General features: G+C 40.0%; 2 protein-coding genes across 2 annotated transcripts; both read right to left on the reverse strand.

Moving 5' to 3' along the window:
• Nucleotides 1–224: 224 nt before the first annotated feature.
• On the reverse strand, nt 225–6,401 carry LOC309842188 (UPF0690 protein C1orf52). Its single transcript, XM_082686147.1, has 3 exons — nt 6,073–6,401; nt 5,218–5,416; nt 225–732 (listed from the first exon to the last, which is right to left on the reverse strand). The coding sequence occupies exons 1-3, from the start codon at nt 6,346–6,348 to the stop codon at nt 659–661; spliced, it is 549 nt and encodes a 182-aa protein (XP_082542273.1). The 5' UTR covers nt 6,349–6,401; the 3' UTR covers nt 225–658.
• Nucleotides 6,402–12,804: 6,403 nt separating this feature from the next.
• BCL10 (BCL10 immune signaling adaptor) lies at nt 12,805–24,204 on the reverse strand. Its single transcript, XM_082686686.1, has 4 exons — nt 23,429–24,204; nt 16,866–17,154; nt 13,492–15,098; nt 12,805–13,268 (listed from the first exon to the last, which is right to left on the reverse strand). Exons 1-3 carry the CDS (start codon nt 23,483–23,485, stop codon nt 14,743–14,745), a joined length of 702 nt encoding a protein of 233 aa, XP_082542812.1. The 5' UTR covers nt 23,486–24,204; the 3' UTR covers nt 12,805–13,268; nt 13,492–14,742.
• Nucleotides 24,205–24,523: the final 319 nt, after the last annotated feature.

Here is a 24,523-nt window from a genome sequence, read left to right on the forward strand (position 1 = left end):
TCACTCACTGTGGAACCTTGGGTAAGTTAATCTCTCTTTATTATAAAATGAAGCCTCTAGGACCTGCTTTACCAAGGCTGTTTGAGGATCAGTGAAAAAGTATCCACAAAGCACCTGGAACACAGAAGGCACTCCTAGATGGTAATACCTACTATTAAAAACATCACATGGCAAAGAGGGTACTTGCCACAGACAAATATTCAAATGTTAATGTTATGCAATAGTAATATTGAATAAGTAATTTTTATTTCCATGATCTATTTACACTGTACAAACACTGTTGAAAAGCACCCTACGAGTTCACAGTACATTACAATATATTTAAAAATATATTCCTTTATAAAAGGTTCATAGAACATTGGCATGTCGACATGTGACAAAACTCTCAAAGCATGTCACTAATTCTGTGACAGCAAGAATGCTTCCATGTGTTGTCATTTTCACAATCACAAATCACCACTTGAGTTTTAAATAAAGTTTTAAATAAAAAATGAATTCTACAGTGGAAAGTTCCCACAGCAATACTTATTATTAGTTAATTAACATGTACTTTCATGGAGATGTTGTTTCACAATAATTTAAAACATCAACTTAATCTGCCCAAAAAAACCGTTGCAACAAGTTTCGCAGTCCAGAAATTCTTGTCATTTGTTGTTTTCTACTTTTTCTTCTTTGTTGGCTCTCCTGGTTCTACTTTGCGCTTTTTAGAAGTATGTTCATCTTTTTCATCATCTTTAAACAGGAAAGGAAAAGTTTTAATCAGTAATTTTAAAAGAAAAGTTAAGTGTTAAAATTTCATTGACTTCAGACCAAAATCATTATTCCCAGCTTATGTTTCTTCTGGTTTCCTAATAAAAACCAAAAGTTAAATTTAGAACTCTGATTTTAAAGTGCCAAGTAAAAGTAGAAATTTTTAAATTGTAGTGTCATGCAGAATTCAGAGTGACCTTTTAGTGCTATATTAAGGTAGTTTTAAAATGAGAGTAACAGACTTGTTCTGGAAAAAAGCTATTCCCATATATTCCACAGTATACACTTTGTGTGTATTTAAATAATCTACATGTTGTAAAAAACAGAACACATTCTATTTTTTTTTTAACCAAAGACTACCAATCTAAACATGACATTATTTAAAGTAGCCATTGGCGTTCTTTCCCTTCCAATCTACTTTCTCTCCCCGCAAAACAACTCCCTTTCCTATTTATAACCCTTGTCCTTTTATTTTGAAATTTAAAAAGCACTCACAGGTAGAAGTTTCACCAAAACTGTATTCTCTCTGAACATGTGTATGGCTTTGTTAAGAACTCCATATAGACAGACTAACATACAGAAGTTATAAATTTTAAAATACAAATTTATATTAAGCACATTACTGGATTCATTGCACTTTTGGCTTTACCTTCTCAAAACAGATGCCCAAGTTCAACAACTATCACGTGGTGATCTATAAAATATTCTGATATTGAAAGGGGTCTTCATATTAAAAAAACTGGGAAGCTACAGTGCCTGGCTGGCTCAATAAGTAGTAGAACATGAGCCTCTTGATCTTCGGGTGGTGAATTCAAGCCCCATGCTGGGTGTGGAGCTTACTTAATAAAAAAAAATTATAATAAAAATAAAAAGTTGGGGGAAAACCTGCTTATATCACACCATAACTCCTTATAGAGGAAATACATTTACAGCCTAAGCCTTCAGTTCCCTTCTGCTAACTGTACCATACTCAGAGTATCTCCTTCATTGATGAAGAGAATAATTAAAATTAACAGATGAGTCATTCATCTTCATTCATCTTCAAGCACAGTATGGCGATATTATTTATGTATTTCAGAAAGCACTTATGGGTTTAGATAAGCAGCGAGATAAGATAAAATTCAGATCAACAAATCATCCTAGGAATTTATAGACCAGAGTTTTTTTTTTTTTTTTTAAGACCAGAGTTTTAATCAACAGTTTATCATGCATACACAAAAGTAATGTATAAACCAACTGATATGTCACAGAGCTCAAATAAGCCAAGATCTTTGTTTTTTAACTGGAGTTTAATTAATGTCATAGCTAGACTTTGAGATTATCTTCACAGTATAAAAACTGAAATTACTTTCTAACTATTATAAAATCCACTGTTTACATATCATTAAAAAGATGACTGTGGGTGCCTGGGTGACTAAGTTGGTTAAACATCTGCCTTCAGCTCAGGTCATAATCCTGGAGTCTGGGATAGAGTCCTGCACTGGGCTCTGAGCAGTGAGCCTGCTTCTCCCTGTCCCTGCTTGCTCTCTCTCTCAAAAAAAAAAAAAAAGAGAGAGATCGTGAGACATTTCTACTATTAATCTGCCAATTTTAAATAAATTTACTGAGTTAACAAAAAACACAAATTACTAGGGTTGGAAAAATAATTTCGAATAGGAAATTGAACAGAAGCTAATGCCATCTAGTGACATAACAAGGCATTGCCTTGAAAACCATAGCAGGACAAATGAAACAAAACCACCCTGAAATGTTCATTTAATCAAATTATTGAGTTTCTACTCTGTGCCGTATATTACAGATGCATTAGTAAAGAAAAAATTTTTCTATTATGGAATTCATGCCGCCTGAGGTAAATAAGTAACACTGTTAATATGAACTAACTTTCTAAAATTCTTAAAAAAAAAGAAAAAGCATTAACTACTTACATAGGGATTTCATGGCTAAGTACATGTCAATAATATCTAAGCCTTACTGAATTACATTTCACAATTACTAAACAAGAAAAAATAATAATAAATCTAAAAGAATTTAACTGGCAAAAAAGGCCAAAGTGCAAAAAATGAGTAGGAAAAGTAAAAATAATTTAATAGTCTAAAAATCAGATAATTTAAGTGTGGAATTTTGCTTTTTTTTAAAAAAAAGATTTTATTTAATTGACAGAGACAGTGAGAGAGAGAACACAAGCAGAGGGAGAAGCAGGCTTCCTGCTGAGCTGGGAGCCCGATATGGGGCTCATCCCAGGACCCCAGGATCATGACCAGAGCTGAAGGCAAATGCTTAACAACTGAGCCACCCAGGTGCCCCAAGAATATGAAATTTCTTAAATGAGATATTTTGTAAGTTAATAAAAACAAATAAAAAAATGATCAATTTTATACTGACTTTGTGGGATTCTGAAATGACAAAAATCACTTCTAAAAAGGAAAGTATCTAAAAAAGAAGATAGTTATAGTCAATAACCAACATTAGAGTCCAAATTAAAGATTCTATGATTATCTTTTAACTTTATGATCCACTGAGCATTGGGTCCTTCTGTCGTTTGATATTATTTCTGTACACGTTCTGATGGAGGACCATCATATAATCAAAAGAACAGAAATTACCTAGGAGAATAACAACATTATTTGCCACGTATTTGGAGGCAAGCTGGAAAGAAGAAAATTCTTTCTGGTTGTTTGTCCTGGTAGAGAATCCTCACTTTTTCCATATAGGAACAAAGAGAGAGCACCAGCCTATCTTAATCTGAGTATCAACTCTAGTGGTCTTACTTCCTACAGAACAGCTATTTCTCAAGCACTTCCGCTTGCAAAACATTGAGAGAATAAACCCCAGCTTACAGAGAAATCATTTCCACTTAAGGGCCTGAATCTGAATTCTAATTTCACTTCTTCCTAGCTGTGTGAATTTACTTAGGCCAATTCTTTAATCTGAGATTATTTTCTTGTCTATAAAAGAGTAATAATGAATTATGTACCACTTCTTTACTAGGTCACTATGTGGAAGTACCTATTTTACAGCTTGGCATCTTCTAGTTGTGATCATGGACAAGTCACATGAAGCTCTCATTTCCCTATTTCCTTATCTGGTTTCACCAGGTGCAGGATTAAACACTATTTATGCAAAAATGGTTTTTTATTAATTACACAATACTATACAGTATGAGGTATTTTGATTTAAAAGGATGCTATTACTGAATGATATGCCTTCATTAGTGACTTCCAATCCACACTGGGAAATCAGTGAAAGAAAAGGAAAAGCCAAGTAAAATTAAAACTGAAGAACTCCTACCAGTTAGTTATTTTTTCTCCCAAAACAAAACTCTGCATGGCTGTAAAAGGAGCTAAGGGAAGTAGCCCTGGATTCATGAGCACATCAAAAATCTGTTTAACTGGCATGACCTTCCATAAAAATGACTTCCAAATATTAGCTCAATTCAACAATACCTATTGAATAGTCAAAATGTACCACAAACTGTAAAGGAACTCATGTTCACAAAGAAGACAAACTTATCAACAAATAATCTCATATATGATGATAGTAGAATCAATAGCATTAGCACACACAAGATTTAGAGGAGCAAATAATTTGAGGGAGGTGCTGATATTTTTTTCTTTGAGTAAGATTTTGAAGGATGAATGTGTTTACCGGCCGAAGAGGGAGGGAAGAACATTCCGGAAAAGGAGCAACATATGCTGAAAGGCATGGAACCATAATATAGCATGGTCTATTCAGTTTTCAATTTTAAGATCTTAAAGTGGTAGAAAAAGACACCATTTAAAATGAAGGTAGAGAGAAAGGCTGGGCCTATCAGAAGGCTTTGACTATGCTCTTGGTGAAGGATTTTAAGCAGGTGAGTTTCATAATCAGACATTACTTTTAGAAAAAGTGATCACTAGCTGCAGTGTGAAGGATGGAATTGAGGGCTTGGGTAAATGTATGTAAGCAGAGATTACTGTGGTTACTTATACTCTAAATATGAGATGAAATTATGATACAAACATTTCAACTAGGTCATTATCTTCCTATTACTATGTAGTAATACTCAATTAAGTTTATTTTGTCACACTAATTTTAGCTTTAAACCACAACTGCTTTAATATAAAATGAAACCTTCAGCTCTTCGAAGCTGCAATCACAAGAAAGAATCCATGAATTAATATGTCTCTGTTTTAAACTATAAATCATATATACGACGGGTTGAGATAGCAGAGATTTCACTCTAGTGCCTGAAGAACTTAAGATCTTTTTCTAAAACATGGTAAATACTACTGGTTGAGCTTTCAGAGACTTCACGCCAAGGCCAAATTTATACAATCTTTCTCAAAACTACGGCAAAAATAATAATTACACACCATCATCAATTTCTTAAGTCACCAGATTTAAATTTCACTCATTAAGTATCTCCTTCTTTTTAAACCCATCACAGGGGCCAAAAGGTATTATTCAAGGAACTCTGACTGGCCTTACCTGATTCCACTGTCTCCTCCCCTTCTGGTAGAAGCCTAGCTTTCTTAGCATTCTGTGGGGCATCATCACCATTGTCCTCATATATGTTAGACCATTTTATTGCCATATCCAGCTCTGGAGGGGGAGGTTTCTTCTCAGTAGTGTAGGTCTCCGGAGGTGGTACATAGTTTGACTTCCATATTTTGAATTCTTTTGGAGGCTGTTAAGCAAACACATTAAAAAGCACCGTGACGAACCGAGGTTCCTCCAATCGGTATGGGCACATGCACCTCCCTGCCGTTCGCTTATTGTTCAGGATGACTTTTTTTTTTTTTTTTTAAAGGTTTAAAGATACATCTTTTTTTTTTTTTTTTCCATCAAAATCACAATACTGTTAAGTGAAAAGCCAAAGGGTTCCCTATACGAATAAAGCTAATAACTTTTAGTTACCAAAGAAGAATCCAGTCTCAGAGATACTACGCCAAGGCTGACCCCTTCAGGAGGCTGCAGCAGACATTGTCTTGGAGGCAGCACCGCAGGCACTTCGGCGTCAAAGGGAAGGGGTCTCGGGGAGAAGCTGCAGCGGGGGGGGCGGGGGAGTCACCACCGTTAGTCCTCGCAGCGCGGGGTCGGGGCACCGAGCGCGGAGGTTTGGGTCTCCTCACAAGGGGGCGGGGGCTGCGGGCCAGTCTGACACCCACCAGGCTGGGGAAGGGGGCCCGGGCTCCCCAGGGCTGGAGATGGGAGGGGTGGTGCGGCAACCCGCAGGAGGTGATTGCGTGTGGGGGGAACGAAGTGCCGGTCCCCAGGAGAGGGCTCAGGAGGAAGGGGGCGGAGGCCGGGGCCACGGTCGGGAAACCGGGTCGGGAACCTCACCTCCTCAGGCGCCTTGACGACGTGCCTCTCCCAGTCTATCTGTTTGTTGAGCGGATTGTAGAGAAAGGCCGGGCGAGTCACGCTCCGAAACAATTCGTCGGGTCCTGGCAGCCGCTTCTCTGCCTTGTTCCCACAGCCGCCCGCCGGCTTCGCAGGATCTGGGGTCCTGCGATTCGTTTCCTCCGGCTCGCTGTTATCCTCCTCGCCCGAGGAACCTGAGCTGCTGCTGCCGTAAGCCGCGAAATAGCTCAAAGGGTCCTTCTCCTCGGCCGCCATGACGGCTGCGCGCGACGACCGGGCGCTCCGCCGGAAGCCGGAAGCTGCCTCAGGGCCCGCCCCACGGTTGGCTCCGCCCCAAGTATTGCGGTAGAGCGCAGACCCTGCGCCCCCTGACGGCAGCCGGGCTGCTGCGGCTGGAGGTCGGACTGAGGCTGGAGGCGGGGAGCGCACTTGGCCGAGCGGGGCTGCTTTAGGCTCCTTCCTGAGGATCCCCGAGAAGAGACAAGTCCTGAAGTAGTGGTCCCAAACAAACTGTCAACATTCAGTAAGAATTTATTAAAGGCATACTCGAGAATAAGAATTTGTTTTTCACGGCCGCCTCACCTTAACCATTGCCCAGACACCAGGATTTCTTCCTGATCTCACTGCATCTCCTCTTCAAATTGAAAATTATTCTCAGTATGGTTGTTTCCCCGCAGTCACCGTGGAAGATCTCTATGGGTGGTGCACTGATCCAGTCACAGGCTAAATCCTCTCCAGCTTGATCTCATTCCAGTGGGGTCTGAACAGCTGTCTTTGATGAAATTCTTCTTGGATTGCATCTCACCTCTCAGTGGGTCTTCCACACACTCTGGCTTCTCATTGTCAGCCTCTTTTCATTCTTGCTTTGCCCTGTCTGGCCCTTAAACGCCGGTGTTTCCCAATTTATTGCACCATCTTTCCGCAATACATTAGAGGTAGAGGGCATTACAACGTTGCAGGCCAACCCATTTCTTTCCATGGCATTAACCATCTTATGCTTGTGACTCCCAAATCTGGGTTTCCAACCCCAAGCTCTCTATCCAACCTCTGGACCAGACCTCCATTTGGCTCTTAAACTTTTCATGTGGACGGACTGCTGGGGCCTCAAACACCGATATACTAGAACAGTAGCTTGTCCTTTCATATGACTTGTTTCTGTATGTGCTCCCTCTCTTAGAAAATGATATAACCTAGTCACCAAGAAAACTAGAAATCTTTCACTCCTCCTGGTGATCTAAGAGGGAATGGCACCTAAATGAAAGTGAAAAAGTCGTTTGTAGGGTGTCTGGGTGGCTCAGTTGGTGTCTGCCTTTGGATCAGATCATGATCCTGGGGTCCTGGGATTGAGCCCTGTGCCATTAAGCTCCCTGCTCAGTGGGGAGTCTGTTTCTCCCTCTCACTCTGCTGCTCCCCCATTTGTGCCCTCTCTCTCAAATAAATAAATAAAATCTTTAAAAAACTGGCCCCCTGTTGAGTTCCTCTGAGGTTGGGGTACACAGTTTGAGTCATGAGTCCCTGTTATCAAAGCCACCAACAGCCTCCATGTGACAAAGTCCGGGGACTGCTTCTTACTTCATCTCTTAACAAGACAGGCCTTTTTTTTTTTTTTTCCTATTTCAAATAGATTTTATTTATTTATTTTAATTTTTAATTTTTTATAAACATATTTTTTATCCTCCAGGGTACAGGTATGTGAATCACCAGGTTTACACACTTCACAGCACTCCCCATAGCACATACCCTCCCCAATGTCCATAACCCCACCCCCCTTCCCCCAACCCCCCTCCCCCCAGCAACCCTCAGTTTGTTTTGTGAGATTAAGAGTCACTTATGGTTTGTCTCCCTCCCAATCCCATCTTGTTTCATTGATTCTTCTCCTACCCCCTTAACCCCCACTGTTGCATCTCCACTTCGTCATATCAGGGAGATCATATGATAGTTAAGACAGGCCTTCTTGAAACAATTTTTTCTCTTGCTTTTTACCAATCATATGCTTTAGTTCTCTTCCTATTTCACAGGGCTCTTTTCCATTTCCTCTCTTGCCTTCTTCCGTCTCACCTCTAGTTGTGAGAGCACCTCAGGCTCAGTCCTGGAATAGCCCTTCTTTTCTATGAACCCTCTGTTTAAAGGTGAATTCATCAAGTCTCATGGTTTAAAATACCATTTTATGCTAATAACTCCCACATTTATATAACCAGTCCAGAAGCATTCCCTGAACACCAAAATCCTTGTACCCAATTTCCAACTTCAGTGTCTAACAAGCACTGCAACCTTAACATATTTGTAGTAGATTTTCTACGAAGATGGCAGTCAACAATTCCTGCCATGTCAGTGCTGTATGCCGCTCCTTCCATCATGGGGTATATTTCCTCTCCCTTTGGATCTGGGCTAGCCTTGTGCCTTGCACTGATGACTAGGATGCCTCCATTGTCTCCCCCATCCCCCGCCCCCGGGAAACCCTGAGCCACCATGTAAAGAGAGATCCAGCTACTCTGCTGGAGATACTGTGAATAAGGAATCCCAGTCAGCTCCCAGCTGGTGTATCCATCCCAGGTAAGGCACTAGATTTGCGAGTGAATTTATACAATCCCAGCCGAGCCTTTATAAGAATTCAGAATGATCCCAGGATAGAGCATCGTAAGAACTATGTAGCCAAGTCTAGCCCAATTTGCAGAATCAAGAACAAATAACTGGTCATTATTTTAAACCACTAAGTGTTAGTGTTTTAAAAGTTTAGTGTTCTAAAGTGTTTTAAGTTTAGGTATGTTATGCAGCAATAGACACCTGAAAACATGTCCAAACTGAACTCTTCATTTCCTACCCTCAATACTCTCCATCTCCCATAATCTGTCCCATCTCTTTAAATTACAGCATTACCATTATTTTTTGAGTAATCTCTACACCAAACGTGGTACTTGAACTCATGACCCTGAGATCAAGACTGACATGCTCTATGGACTAAGTCAGCCAGGCACCCCAAATTGCAGCATTATTAATCCAGGTGCTCAGGTCACAAGTCAGCAAATGTTATCATTTCAAATTTAAAATATAGTCCAAGTCCAAACACTTATTACCGATTCTACCTCAACTACCTTTCTTTTTCGTTTCCTGCTAATTTTCTTAACATTTAATAATCTTTAAATTGGTCTAGATTCATGCATTACATTTAGTGGCTGTGTCTCTCTCTTTTAATCTTTAATGGTTTTCTGTTTTTAAATTTTATGACTTTGATATCTAGACTATAGTTATTTTGTAAAAGATGCCTCTATTTGTCCTAGTGATAAATTCGGGTTACAAATCTTTGTTAAGAATATCATGAAAGGGATGGGGCGCCTGGGTGGCTCAGTGGGTTAAGCCACTGCCTTCGGCTCAGGTCATGATCTCAGGGTCCTGGGATCGAGTCCCATATAGGGCTCTCTGCTCAGCAGGGGGCCTGCTTCCCTTCCTCTCTATCTGCCTGCCTCTGTCTACTTGTGTTCTCTGTCTGTCAAATAAATAAATAAAATCTTAAAAAAAAAAAAAAAGTCTTTAAAAAAAAAAAAAAGAATATCATGAAAGGGGACATGTGGGTGGCTCAGTCAGTTAGGTGGCTGCCTTGGGCTCAGGTCATGATGCCAGGGTCCTGGGGTAGAGTCCCACATCCTGCATCAGGCTCCTTGCTCAGCAGGGAGCCTGCTTCTCTCTCTCTGTCTCTGCCTGCCGTTCAGCCTACTTGTGCTCTGTCAAATAACAAAGAAAAAAAAAATATCACAAATGTGGTGTTGTGTTCTTCTCATTGCATTCTATCAGGAGGCATGTGGTTTCATTTGCTTTGGTACTAATGATTTTTAACTTTTTAATAAAGATTTTATTTTTAGGTAATCTCTGCACCCAAGGTGGGGCTCAAACTCAAACCCCAAGATCAAGAGTCATATCATATGTTCTACAAGCTGGGCCAGACAGGCACCCCTGATTTTTTGTTTAAGGTAGTATCTGGCAGGGTTTTCTACTATCAAGTTACTTTTTTCCTCCTTTGTAATTAGTAAGTGTTTTGTAGGGAGATATTTGAGACTGTGTCAATATCCCATTCTTCATCAGATTATTTGTCCATTACATTAGCATTAACTCATGGGTTCTTATTTTATCCGATGATTTATGATCTATTATTATTAGTATTTATTTTGATGTTGAAATTATTCCTGATTTGGCCTGTGGGAGCCCCTTTAAGCTGGTTTCTGTGCCTTTTGGACATGTCTCAGTTCAACTGTCACCTGCTCTGAGACGAGTTCCCTGATGATGCTATCTAAACTCTTTCTCAAGTTATGTTTTAACTCACACATGCCCTATTTTATATCCATGGTAACTAGAATTACCCAGGTTCCCCTACTTATATTTTACCTCCCCCAACTGCAATGTGAATTCTTTGAGAACACAGGTTTTGTTTTATCACTCTGTCTCCAGCACCTAGAAAATAGGGACTCAATGAATAATTACTGAATTAATGAGTGAAAAGAATACATTATCTCCACTCTTAACTTTCGGTTATTTAAGAAATACTAAGAGCATGAATTTGTGGAAAGAACATTGACTGTGGAGCCAAACAGTCCTGGATTTTTATTCTAAACAGTTGTGTGATGTTGAGTCATTCACTTTATTCTGAGTTTGTTTGAGCTCTGCTCTCAGACAGCCTTCATAAGATTATATTTAACAACTATAGACAGATTTGCTTCTTGGTTTGTTTTTTTCCCCAAAGTCCAAAGTGTGTACATTTATCCATTGAAACAAGATAACCAGAGCCTAGAACTTTCTGCTCCCTTTTATATTGCTTTAAAAGACAGTACCTGTAAGACTGAATTCTACTGGGTGCCTGGGTGGCTCAGTTAATTAAGTGACTGCCTTCAGCTCAGGGTCATGATCCTGGAATCCCAGGATCGAGTCCCCTGCTCAGCAGGGAGCCTGCTTCTCCCTCTGTCCATCCCCCCATCATGCCATCTCTCAAATAAATAAATAAAATCTTAAAAAAAAAAAAAGCTTCTACCTTATACCATACACAGAAATCACTTTATAATGAATTATATGGCTAATTGTGAAATTAAAACAACTAAGACTCCAAGAAAAAACATAGAATATCATTATGACATTGAGACAAGCAGATTTCTTTTTTTTTTTTTTTTTAAAGATTTTATTTATTTATTTGTCAGAGAGAGAGCGAACGAGAGGGAGCACAGGCAGACAGAATGGCAGGCAGAGTCAGAGGGAGAAGCAGGCTCCCTGCGGAGCAAGGAGCCCGATGTGGGACTCGATCCCAGGACGCTGGGATCATGACCTGAGCCGAAGGCAGCTGCTTAACCAACTGAGCCACCCAGGCGTCCCGAGGCAAGCAGATTTCTAAAACAGGAGCTAGAAAACACCACAAAAGAAAAGATTGAGAAATTAGACTACTTAATTATTTAATTGAAATAAAGACTGGGGTGCCTGCGTGGCTCAGTCTTTTAAGCATCTGCCTTTGGCTCAGGTCATGATCTCAGGGTCCTGGGATCGAGCCCCCATTTGGGTCCCTGCTCAGTGTGGAGGCTGACTTCTCCCTCTTCCTCTGCCTGCCACTCCCCCCACCCCTCCACCCCCACTTGTATGTTCACTCTCTCCGTCAAAACAATAAATAAAATCTTAAAAAAAATAAAAAGGCTGTTTATCAAAATAAACAAATCCCAAATCTCTCAAACAGAACAAAACACTTCTTTAAAAAAAATTGAAACAAAACTATTATTTGCCATTATTTTGGCCTGTTCCTAATTTGCCAATGTTTGACCTTGGATGAAGAGCAACATGCTGACCAAAGATGTTAAATCACCTCATGAAAAGGTGTGCTTACCATGAAAAAAGACATGGAGAAAACTTACGGTTCATAGTGCTTAGGCTACATATGATTCCAACTACGTGACATTCTGGAAAAAAGCAGTACAGAAACAATAAAAGATCAGTGGCTGCTAGGGCTGGAAGGGGAAGGGAAGAGGAAGAGATGAGTAAGTGGAACAAAGGACATTTTTAGGGCAGTAAAACTGTCCTGTATGATATTACACTCGTGAATACATGACTTTATGCATTATTAAAACCTAGAGAACCAGAGTGCCTGAATGGCACTGTCAGTTAAGTGTCCGACTCTTGATTTCGGCTCGGGTCACAATCTCAAGGTCATGAGACTGAGCCATGTATCTGACTCCATGCCCAGTGGAGAGTCTGCTGGAGGATTCTCTCCCTCTGCCTCTCTCTGTGGAGCACACGCACTATCTAAATAAATATATAAATTCTTAAACAAACAAACAAATCTGTAGAACTGCAGGGCACAGAGTGACTCCTAATGTAAACTATTAACTTTTGTTAGTAAGGTTTCATCAATTCTAACAAATGTACCACACTAATGCAAGATGTGAAATGGAAAACAGAGGAAGAGGGGGTAAATGGGAACATTGTATTTTCTGCTCAATTCTTCTACCTAAAACCATGCTAAAAAATAAAGTCTATTAATTAAGATAAAGTTTTAAAAGTGAGCTCACAACTGTTTTTCTATGAAGTGATAATATGGCACCTGTAATAAGTAATTTTTTCATCCCTGCATTCACGAACCTGTCAGTTTGACCTTCTAGTTTATGTATTTTCAGCAAGGGGTGGTTTTCAGTGTTTAAAGGGAAAAAAAATTGACTCCATAGGATTCAGAAAACCCAAAAGGCTAAGTTTCTTAAACCTTAATTTTATTGTCTGAATAGATAACAGTCTGAAAGAGAACTCTGTGTTATAAACTATAAATGTAAGTGATACAACATATCTAAATTCTTTTTGATTTTGAGTAAAATCTATTTAAAGTAACCACACATCAAATTTTATTTATTTATTTATTTTTCTAAAGACTTTATTTATTTATTTGACAGAGATCATAAGTAGGCAGAGAGGCAGGCAGGCAGAGAGAGGGAAGCAGGCTTGAGCCCGATGCGGGGGCTCGATCCCAGGACCCTGGGACCATGACCTGAGCTGAATGCAGAGGCTTAAGTCACCCCAGGTGCCCCTCAAATTTTATTTTATTAACGAAATGAAAGCCTGCTTCTGCTTTTTAACGAGACTTCTTTGAATGTAATGCCACTATTTTCTTATGCCTCAGCGACGGTGAAACATGCTTCCGATAACCTTTAGAAAATGTTACACTACAGGGGCGCCTGGGCGGCTCAGTGGGTTAAGTCGCTGCCTTCGGCTCAGGTCGTGATCTCAGGGTCCTGAGATCGAGTCCCGCATCAGGCTCTCTGCTGAGTGGAGAGCCTGCTTTCCTCTCTCTCTCTCTCTCTGCCTGTCTCTCTGTCTACTTGTGCTCTCTCTCTGTCAAATAAATAAATAAAATCTTTAAAAAAAAAAAAAAAAAGAAAATGTTACACTACAAAAAACCACTCAGGCTTGAAAAAAATTTATCTGAAGAATATGCCAATCTTCTTCGTGACTGATAAAGGCATCAGTCTATCCTGAAATGCAACTTGATTTCACAACTTGAAGTAATGTTTCTATAAAAATTGGCACATATAAAAAAAAGCATTTTAGGTATTTACTTCCTATGGAAATACCTGAAACTTCCAAAAAATATAGCACTATAATTGAAAAACTTTTATTGTTAAAAGCATATCTTCATCTCTGCTTTTTAAAAGTAATGAAAATATATGAGACATATATCAGGAAATAGGCAGAATTATAATTTAAATAAAAACAATGACAGCATAAAATTTATAAAGGTGTAAAATTAGCCAAACTCTGTTATAATAAAAAGACACATCAGGCTAATGGCCTACTTGTTCCAGAAAGTATTAAAGACAGAACTGGCACATAGATATACACATACAACATTTTGCCCTAGTTCTTTCAACTTGTACAGTGGTCCTCATTTTAAAAGAGAATGAAAAGTACAGAAAACTATTTTTAAAATCTCACCAAATTACACATCATCGCGGGCTTTTGCCGAGACTTTTCTGTAGGAATGAAAAAGCAAAGGTTGTGAAAATCCTAAGAAAACAGTATTGATTAGTAAGGTTAATAAGAAATGTATATTGGCACACTGAGATCCTAGGTGGTTCAAACTCCCTTAGATTACACTGGTAGATACATCCGCATCCGAGGGGGACTGTGTAAGTGTCCCTAAGCCCAAGAGACTGGGGGATTCTTCTCAGTACACTAGCAGTTTTTCTGTTAGTAATTGGCTTAATTACCATATAGATGTAGCTTAACCTGCAAATTTACTGCTGAATAGTTGGAAAGGACTACGAGACTGTGAAAATTTTAGTACAAATGCACTGAGACATTATTCCCAGCCTTAGACTCTATTCTCAAATAGAGAAATGTTCCCTATTAAAGTTAGTCTTTACATAAAAAATTAGTCTTTCACATAAAAAATGTGAAAACACTCAAAACCTCAAAAACGGAAAGAACAGAAAACACTGAAAAGCACATGATCAACATGATTTTCTTTAGCTATCTCAAAGTATGCTTCTTTCATCCTAAAAAGTCTAATTACAAAGTATGCTTCCACTGCATTTTAAAAGACATATATCAAATATCATTACAGCAATTTTATAAAAAGACTGATACACTTTCAAATATTTTTTGTTGTTATTAAAAAAAATAAAAGGCTGTAAACTGTCATTGATGGGAAACAGCACGTGATCTCAAGGGAAGAAACATCTCACTAGAGTTTCCACAAGTTCCCTCTTCTTCTAACTGCAGCTCCGGTGGCAAAGGAGGAGCCCCAGGGTCCCCAGGTCTGGGAAGTGTAGTTGAAGAGAAGGTGGGATTTTCAGTTCTGCCAACTTCGAGAACAGGCAAATTCAGAGAAGACTCAGTAGAAAAAAAGGGGGCAGTGCTGGATTCTCCTTCAGGATGGTATATGACAGTGGATGCTCTCAGTTTTTCAGAGAAATTACTCTCATCTGAATTTGATCTAGAGAAGTTGTTTGTGGCTCCACCTGGGAAAGGCTCACAGCTGCTACATTTCAGTCCTACAATAAAATTATTTAGATGTAAATGAAAAAAGTAACTTAAAAAATTGAGCCCATACCCATCTTGTAAGTTTTTAAAGATTACAAGCTAGTTACCACATAACCACGATTTAAAGAGCAATTTATAAATTCTGCCATAATCCATTTCACGTTTCATTTACTTTTCCCAACAACTATGAAGTATATCATTATGTTTATTTCCTAGATAAGGAAATAGTCTCAAGAAAACTAAATGACATGGTATAACTCACATTTAATTTGTATCCTTATATGCTTAACCACTGAATGACCTGGAAAAAATTAAGTAGCCCCTAAAATTTTTCATAAAATAAGAAAATCTGTCACAACTAATATTCTTTAGCATTCTGGCACAAAATGTATTAACCAATAAAAAAAAAAAACTTTAAACAGAGCACATGCTAAAATTCTGAGTTAATTAATATCAATTATGGATTCTTGAATCACAGGGTGTTAGAAGTAGGAGGATTTCAGAGGTCCCCTGGCATAACTTCTACCAGTAGAGATGAAAAAATAGAGGCCCCAGGATTAAGTAATGCCCAACATTCCAGAATTACCTCATGGGGAAAGCGAGAACTATAACCCAGGTCTCCTCTTCACATCAAATAATGTCCTGGTTCTCGACTTAACACTTTACTTAAATGACAATGGTTGCTCTGATCAAAGAATTTTACCACATCCAATGGGTATAGCTAACAATTAGCCTCAGGGTGAAAGAATAAACACACACTAATTTTATCTTTCTGTTAGTCTTAGCAAATATTTAACTTAACCGTCTGGAGACACAGATCCTCCTGAATTGACAAATTTTATGTCAAATCTGTGATGTCTATAAAGTATATTCATATGTCACTTTTTTCCCCACTAGCTCTTCAACCTCACAATACATTCAGCATTTCTATTCCATGCTATAGAAACTTTTTTCTAAAATATGGCTTAGGAGAGGAGACTTCCAATGGGCCCCAAATGGACTTACAGAATTTCTTAAGGGCAGAGCCCTAGATTACTCTTCTCTATATCCCGCGTGCCTAGAACAGCTGGAGGACAGCTATATCACATGCACATTTACTTATTTAAGGGTGCTACAGAAAGGCACAGGGAGAGAGAGAGATGGGGTTCGTGGGGAGAGGAGATTTAAATAGTGCAGGAAATTCTCTGTGGTATTCCAATTACTGATGTGTGCTCCAGAGTGAGGGAGAAACACAGGAAGTGAATTTGCTATGCCATTTATCAATTTCCATTCCCACACCTCTCTCCTCATGCCAGACTGAGTGTGACTCTAGTGTTTAAGGTTATGGATAACTTACAGGACATGACTCTTACAAGCATATCACAACCACTTCATTCTGTGATCAACTGGTGGAAGAAGAACTATCAGAGCTGGACTTAAAAATACTTTGCCTATATATTGTTCTTCATGTGTGATGTGCATTTTCAGGGGTTACTTCTGAATAGCGATCTTACATTCTGCAGACTTCAGAAGCAAACGCATGTGTATACCAGGATTTTCTTGAAGTTTTGTATAAATGGTATTGTTAAATGAATATAAAAACAGAACACTGAGTGATAATCCATTCTTCCAATGAAATGACATAAGGTAAAAAAAAAAAAATGTAAATCAAATGTAATTCTGAAGCTGAAACTTTCTGAATAAAAACAAAACAATCATTTCTGGTTTCTTTGTTTTGTATTTTATTTTTAAAAGCATTGTCATATTTAAATGATTTCTTGGACACCAACATATCTTACCTTTCAGATGTTCTAGTTTTATATTTCTAAGTTTCAACACTTCATCTGTAATCTTCTGAATCAGGAAGTTCTGTGTTTTTTCTCGTCGAATAGATTCAACCAGTGTATCCAGTCCTTTGGGGTTTTCTTGTAAGTAGTCTAACAATTTTCCAGCCCTTTTTCTACTTGATGTTCGGCAGGAAATTTCTTCAGTGTCTTCTCTGCTGAGTATTTTTTTTGCACGTAGATGATCAAAATGTCTCTCAGCTATGATTTTTTCACACAGGTATACACGCAGATTTTCTAAAGCCTAAAAGACATAAAACTGAGCTTCAGTGTGTTTTTTTTCCCCAACACTTGAGGAAATCACATAGGTGACTGATTATTAGTTAGAAATCTTCACTGGTGGGAGAAAACATACTGAAGTCAGGAGGCTCGGGCCTACTAAAATCCATGTTATTAAGAGAAGGGCCAACTAAACAGAAGTAGATCCTAAACTAAACATTCCTTGCAGCTTCTGTCTTGCTTTAATTTAATCTCACAGCTATAAACCAAGACCAGGCTACTATGAGGAGGAAACTGGCTGAATCTAAAGGGCCTGTGTCTGTGGACATAGGGAGGTATGCTCAGGGCCTCCATCTTCCGGGGTAAAGATGAGAGCAGAGGCTTCCATGTTAGTTACCATTGAACAAGGAATCCAGGATTAGTCAGGACCAAAAAGGATAACTTAGTGAGGCCTCATAATTTATAACTTTCTCACGTTTGTAAATTTTCCACTTTCCTGAAGTAAAACCGTTAAGAGTTTCTATCCTAGAGTAAGAGTGTCTTTCCTAGAGTAAAACCATAAGAGTCCACAATGTGTCTATCTTTGGAATCAGTTGGAAAGACCATACCCTAACTCAGTGAGTCAGCTGGTAGAAGGGAAGTGGGCACAGGACTGGAGGAGTATGCTAAAGAAATAGTGAATGTTGGACGAAATTAAAGAAATGAAGAAAAGGAAATCACAGAAAACAGGCTGAGATCTGAGCAGTACCTCAGGGAACTTAATTAGCAGAAAGCTGATGTGGGTCCCAATAAAAAGCATTAATAATTTGATGCCAGCAAATGTATTCTAGCTCTTCAAGATATGTGATCTTGGGTAAGTAACTTAACTACTCCTCCGTGCCTCAGTTTCCTCATCTGAGTATTATGAGGAATAAAATAATAAATGTAAAGTACTTAGAAAAGTACCCGGTACATAGTGAGTTGTCAACAAATGTTATGACTAATTTGACTTACATATAACAAGCTAGCTAAAGGCAATGGAAGACCTTGCAAGTATCCCAGTACATGGTGGCAGGAGAGTAGACTGGGTGACGGGTTCCCATAGTTCTCAGTCCACTGAACTTCCACGTTCATTTATTTATTCACACAGAAAACATTTCAAATATCTAAACACCTAATATGCCAAGTTCTGAGTGTACAAAGATGAACAAGACTTGAATCCTGTACACAAAGGTCACATGGTCTAGTTGGAGAGTAGTATCAAACACAAGCCAATAATTATAATGTGGTATGACCCAGAAAATGAAAACAAAAACAAAACACCCCACAAGTACTGGGGAAGCACAGAGTAAACAACTAAGCATACCTCCATGATATGGGAAATTTACAGAGGCTATATTTGTAGCATGAAGGTGCACAGAGGGGGAATATGAACAAGTCTGGGGGTAGCTGGGATGCAGGGTGCACATGAAACAGTGGTAAGAAACTAAGCTGAAAAGGAAACAGGCTGGATCATGGAAGAATTTTTATAATACATTGAGGAACATACAATTCACTGTAGCCACAAGAATCATCAAAGGCTTATAAATAGAAGCAATTAAAAAACTTTTGCAGAGGACTGGGGGGGAGCAAAAACTGGGAGAACTGTAAGGAGACTGCTGCAATGTTTTCCATAAGCCATGCTGAGTGCATGAATTTAAGCTGTGAGGATGGAGAGAGAGAATAGATTTCAAAGCTGAACTCCTCAAAAAAAACCTCTTCTGTTGTCATCTCTATGACTTATATGCTGATGATCGCCAAGTTTGTGGATGTGATCAAGACTTTCTAGACTTAGCCCAGATACTTCAAATTCAACTTGTCCAAAACCAAACTTGTTATCTTTGCCTGTCCTTTTCCTCTGATATTCTTAACTCATTGGGGAGTACCTCCGTCCATCCAATCATGCAATAAACCTACCACTCATCCTCCACTTCCTCTCTTCTGCTCACTTGCCACATCTGATCACCCACCCACCAAGTCCTGTCAATTTATCTTACATTTATCTAATACATTTATCTAATTTATAGATACTTACATTTATCTAATGTAAGTATCTTACATTTAATCTAATTTTATATTTCTATCTTACATTTATCTAATCTGCCCCTTTACTTCATTTCTATTATTAGCATTGCCTTAGCTCAGGTCTTCGTCAGATGTTGCATGGACTATTAACAAACAAGACACCTAGTTGTACTTCCTATTTCTTTCCTCCTGCTCAAATTTCTTCTTCACACATCTATTAGATCTTCCAAATTTTCAAGAGAAAATGGAAATCTGGAGTATTACGAGAATTCTGCTAATATTGAAATGCTGTCAGTGAATTTTGTAAAAATTTAAAACTTGGTTTTTTTCCACTAACTTAAAAGATAAAGTCCTTCCCTTTGGCAGAACAGTTGAGAGGTCAGGAGTGGGGCGCTGGATCAGGCCAACTTCAGTTCAGATCTTAAATCTGCCATATATTCCTGTAAGAGCTGGGACAAGTAACCTAAACTTTGGGTTATTTATAAAATAGTGATAAACACTTACCCTGCAGGACTGCTGGAAGGTCTAAGTAGGACAATGAATATGAAGACTTGAGACAGTCTCTGATACACAGTAAGTACTCAATAAATAACAGCTGTTTGATCATGGGAGACAGGGTACTTTGTAATATGGCTCCTGCCTACCTCTGGAGCTTAATCTATCACCTCCTCTACCTGTCCTGGTACTTTATGTTCTACCTAAAAACTGCTGCCCATCACTCCCTAGTTCTTTGTGTTATTACTTTGTTTTTCTCTTTTCATACCCCAAGTCCCTATTTTTCATTTATGATGTGGCACTGTGGCCACCTCCTTTAGAAAGCTTTGCTTAAACTCTCCAGAAGGAGTTAGGCACCCATCTCCTCTGTCCTCACGGCACCCTGTGTGTTTATTTCACTTGTCTATATATCACTACTCCACTTCTTATTTCCCAATTCACTTCCACTCTGTGTCACTACTCTTTTCAGCTACCAATAACCTCCTCACTGTCAAATCTCATACTTGTTAGTCTTCATCTTACCTCTCAGCAGCATGGACATAGCTGACCACTCACTCCTTCCTTGAAATACTGCTTTCTTGTCCTATATGAATATTACATTCCCCTGGCTTTATTCCCACCTTTGAGGCTATAACCTTTCACTTTTTAAAACTCCCCTATGATCTCCCTTTTCCCTTCTAGCTCTCAACTTCCAAGGTGAACTCATTCAATCCTACACTTGTATTTCTAGCGCAGATCTCCTTGCTGATCTTCAGACTCGTAGGTCTAATTGCTGATTTGACAATTTTACTTACCAGTCTGATCTTTCTAAACTTAATCCATCACCAAGTCCTATCATTTCTATTTCAAAAATGCAACCGGAATTTGCTTGTTCCATCCATTTCCACTGCATTCACCCTGATCTAAATCACCATCAGCTCTCAACTATGTAAATTCCAACAATCTCCTCACGGGTTTCCCTTTTTCTTTCTCTCTCTCTCTCTCTTTCTTTTTTTTTTTTTTTTCTTTTTTAAGATTTTATTTATTTATTTGACACAGAGAGAAAGAGTGAAAGAGAGAGCGCAGGCAGAGGGAGAAGCAGGCTCCCCCCTGAGCAAGAAGCCCCACGCAGGGCTCAATCCCAGGACCCTGGGATCATGACCTGAGCCAAAGGCAGCAGCTTAACCAATTGAGCCACCCAGGTGCCCCTGGTTTCCCTCTTCTTACTTTTGCTCTCCTAAGTCCATACAATAGGTAGAGGAATTAAAAATATAACATAATTCTTCAATTCTACACTTGGGGAGAAAAAAATCCTAACACTTTATTGCCATCTGTAAGACCCTTCAGGAACTGGCCGTAGCTCACCTTCAGAACTTCATCCCAGGGCACCCTCTGCCTGTGTTTCCAATTTCCCCAAGTCACCAAGGTCTTGCCTGTTTTAGGTCCTTTGCAAATTCTATTTTGCCTACAATATTATTCCCCCAGTTCTGTCATATTCTTCAGCAACCAGTTTAAAAGTAACCTTCCCTGACCATCCTATGTCAAGTAGATTTCCCCTGCTACGTCTCAGTGCCTGTCTGTCTCCTTTATAGTACTTAACCATAATTTGTAATTATATATTTGTTTTCAACCTTAATGACCTGTATGTCTGAAGCAGGCAAAAACCAGGCATGTTTTGTTCAATTCTGTATATCCTGCACTTAGCAGAGTGTCAAGTAGATAGTTTCAGATGAATGAAAAATTCACTGCACTTATACTGTCATTTGAAATTATTAATTCATATCTGTCTACCTCCTCCCAAGAAATCAAGCTCTTTTCAAACTGGGATTTGTCTTAGTCTTTAATTTTTGCCCTCTTAGAATCATGCATGCCTCACAGCAGCGTGTAATCCTTATTTATGAAACTGAACAAAATTCAACTCAAAAGATGAGGTAAACAACTAGAGGGGGTGGGCGGAGAGCATAGTGAAAAAGTAGGACTTTCTAGGAGGATGGGTGATGGTGGTGTACTATCCATCAAGACAGAGAATACTGCTATGGACAGTAAGCCGCTTTGGGGAAGGGATGATAAAAAGTTCAGTTTTTGACAAGACAAGGAAGTGTGCAGAATACAAAAGTGGATTTCCAGTATATATTTGGAAATAAGGACCTAGAGCTGACAAAGAAGGGAGTCCAAATACGTTTATGATCATTTTAAAGCCTTCTGAGGTCATCAACCATTTTGAAAATAGCATGAAAAAAAATTTTAAGGAAAAAAATGTGCACATACTTTTTTTCCCATAGACCTCCTGAAATCAAGGTTATGAATTTCTGATACAGCTGTAAATTGAAATCATGGAGATGGATAATATCGATGAACTGATAGGAAAAAAATGAATAAAGACCTGGAAGACACTTCACAATTCTGTCTGTGTCCAGGTTTTATATTTATGCTCTCCTGTGTAACCTTTCACAGCCATTTGTTATCAACTGCAAAATGGGAATGACAATTATTTCCCTTAGAGGCTGCTGTAAAGACTAAATGGGAACACTGCAATTTGTGTGACAAAGAATCTGGAACACCACAGGCCTAGCTCTTAAAGTTCATGGGTCCACTGGCACAAATCTTATATAAGACAACACTCATATATTCTATGGTAGTTACCAATGTCCCAGTTTTATCTCAAATAGACTATAAAGAAGAGGCCAGACTGTCCTTTTTTTGTATCTTTCTAGACCCAAGAAGAGTACCTTCCATATACTCAGTGCTCCACAAAAATCTGCTGAATGAGGAAGCTAAGGTACAAATCCCAGTCATACCCAGCCAGTTTCCTTTTACTAATGAGTCACGCCAATTGTAATTATGTAATCATGAGTGCAGTGTACTAAACTTTTCAAGGTAGGGAAAGGGGAAAATTTTAGGGTAAATGAACATTTAAAAGTATGCTGTCTTGTCCAGTTCATAAATGTGATTCTGTATAAGTACTAAAGTGTTAAACTGGAACTCATTTTCTCTTGAGTTTGTGTGTTTAATTTGAAATGACATGAAGTTATGTCAGTGGTACCCATATAGGTCTCATTCAGCAAAACAAGTAATTAAAAGCAAAAGACAAGAAATACCTTAACCAGTAAGTGTTAAGTATCAAGATTTGGGCAGTTCTGCAGCGTCCAAGCAAAAGACCCTAATTTGGGTACTGAATATTTTCAGCATTTACCTGTGAATTAATTTTTGGCTACACGTCCCCCCACCCCCCAATTTAAATACGTGGGCGTTTGCTTACTAGGGGAATTCCAGGTTGTGCTTTCAGCTGTTGAGCTTCCCCCAACCCCCCTTATAAAAAGAGTTTCACATATTTGCTCCACTGCTTGGAATCCTTCAACTGGTCCAGCTTTCGCTCCAGGTTGAGCCATCTGCCTAAGGATTCTGGCTCAAGATGAACCTGGGCAGTCGATTCCCAGCAACACCGCTCCACAGCGCAGTGGGGGTAAAAATCACCAGAGAAGAGCGGGCAAGAAGCTGACTGCGAAGAAACGCTCCAGTGGACAAGGTTTCAGGAATCCAAGCCCTGCTTTTAGCGATTTTAAACGTGGATTAACAGGTCACAAGGGGTCACTGCCACTAAGATCCCTCGGGTGCCGTCCTGCGGTGCCTGGACCTTCCGCTTCTTCCACCCGAAGCCTGCTCTTCCGACTCCGACTCCCACTCCGGGTTTCCGCTTTCCTCGCCCTCCCGTCCGCAGCCTGCCCCAGTCCACCCTCGACCCCCGGCCCTGGTCGGCGCCTGGGCAAGGTGGTGCTACTCACGTCCTTCTTCACTTCTGTCAGGTCCTCCTCGGTGAGGGACGGCGCGGTGGGCTCCATGGCGGAGGAAGGAGTAAGTGCTTCTTCCGGGTCCGGGAGCTCCGGCAACACCGCCCGGCCAGGCTGGGGACCTGGGCCCGCGGGTGAAGGGGGAGAAGGGAAGGCGGACCGGGTCGAGAGGAAGAGAACTGCCCTCTAGACAACGGAGGGGCGCAGGAATGAAACCGCAGAGCTTCCGGCTCCGCCTCTGGGGCCGAGGGCGCCGCAGACCTAGCCGTCCCAAAGCCAGGTTCCGTGCAGCGTTCCTTCCTCTCCCGGAGACTTAGGCGCAGGCTCCGCCCCCCCGACGAACCGGGGCCAGTCTTAGAACCCGCCCCATCTCAGGGGGAGCCAATCGGTGACGGCCCGTGGGCCAAGCCTGTCCCTGCCCCCCGGCCGGATCCTTTCAGGAGTGGCTCCGCCCACAGCCCTCACGCGGCATTTGCGAGGAGCAGTCGGTAGGCCTCCCAGTCAGGATCGTTTCCGTGGGTGTGGCCCGTTGCTCCTCCCGCCGCACGCCCCGCCTTCGCACGCTGCTCAGGGGTGGAGACGGGTCTCAGCCTGTCAGTACATCTGGGTTCCGCCCCTTTTCCCAGATCCTGTCCTACAATTTCCGGGTGCTGAGCGAACTCAGTGAGTTGTTAGGCTCTTTGCTCGCGTGCAGGTACCAGCGCGTGTGCACACGAGGCACACACGCCGCTTAATTACAATATTAAAGAAATTTTTGTAAGAAAAGCCACCTATAATCCGCTCGTTTGAATACCTAATTTAACGTCTGCATACCTTTTTGGTCACTTTTTCATAATCCTGTTTCCTCATTTGTTCATCTGTGTGATGAAGATAGGTCTAGCTTACGCCTCTCACAACGGCTACTGTGAGAATCAAATGATACTATATACGTAAGTTCTTAGAGGTACTTGGCACACAGTATGAACTCAATATATTACCTTGTATGACTCAAACATTTATTGAGTCCTTACTAATCTGTTCTAGCTATCTTATCCTGGAAGAGTTCTATTTTTATGGGGGGAGACTGATGAACAGACAGCTATTTCCAGA

The sequence above is a fragment of the Mustela nivalis genome (assembly GCF_964662115.1).
Source record: "Mustela nivalis genome assembly, chromosome: 10".
Lineage (NCBI taxonomy): Eukaryota > Metazoa > Chordata > Mammalia > Carnivora > Mustelidae > Mustela > Mustela nivalis.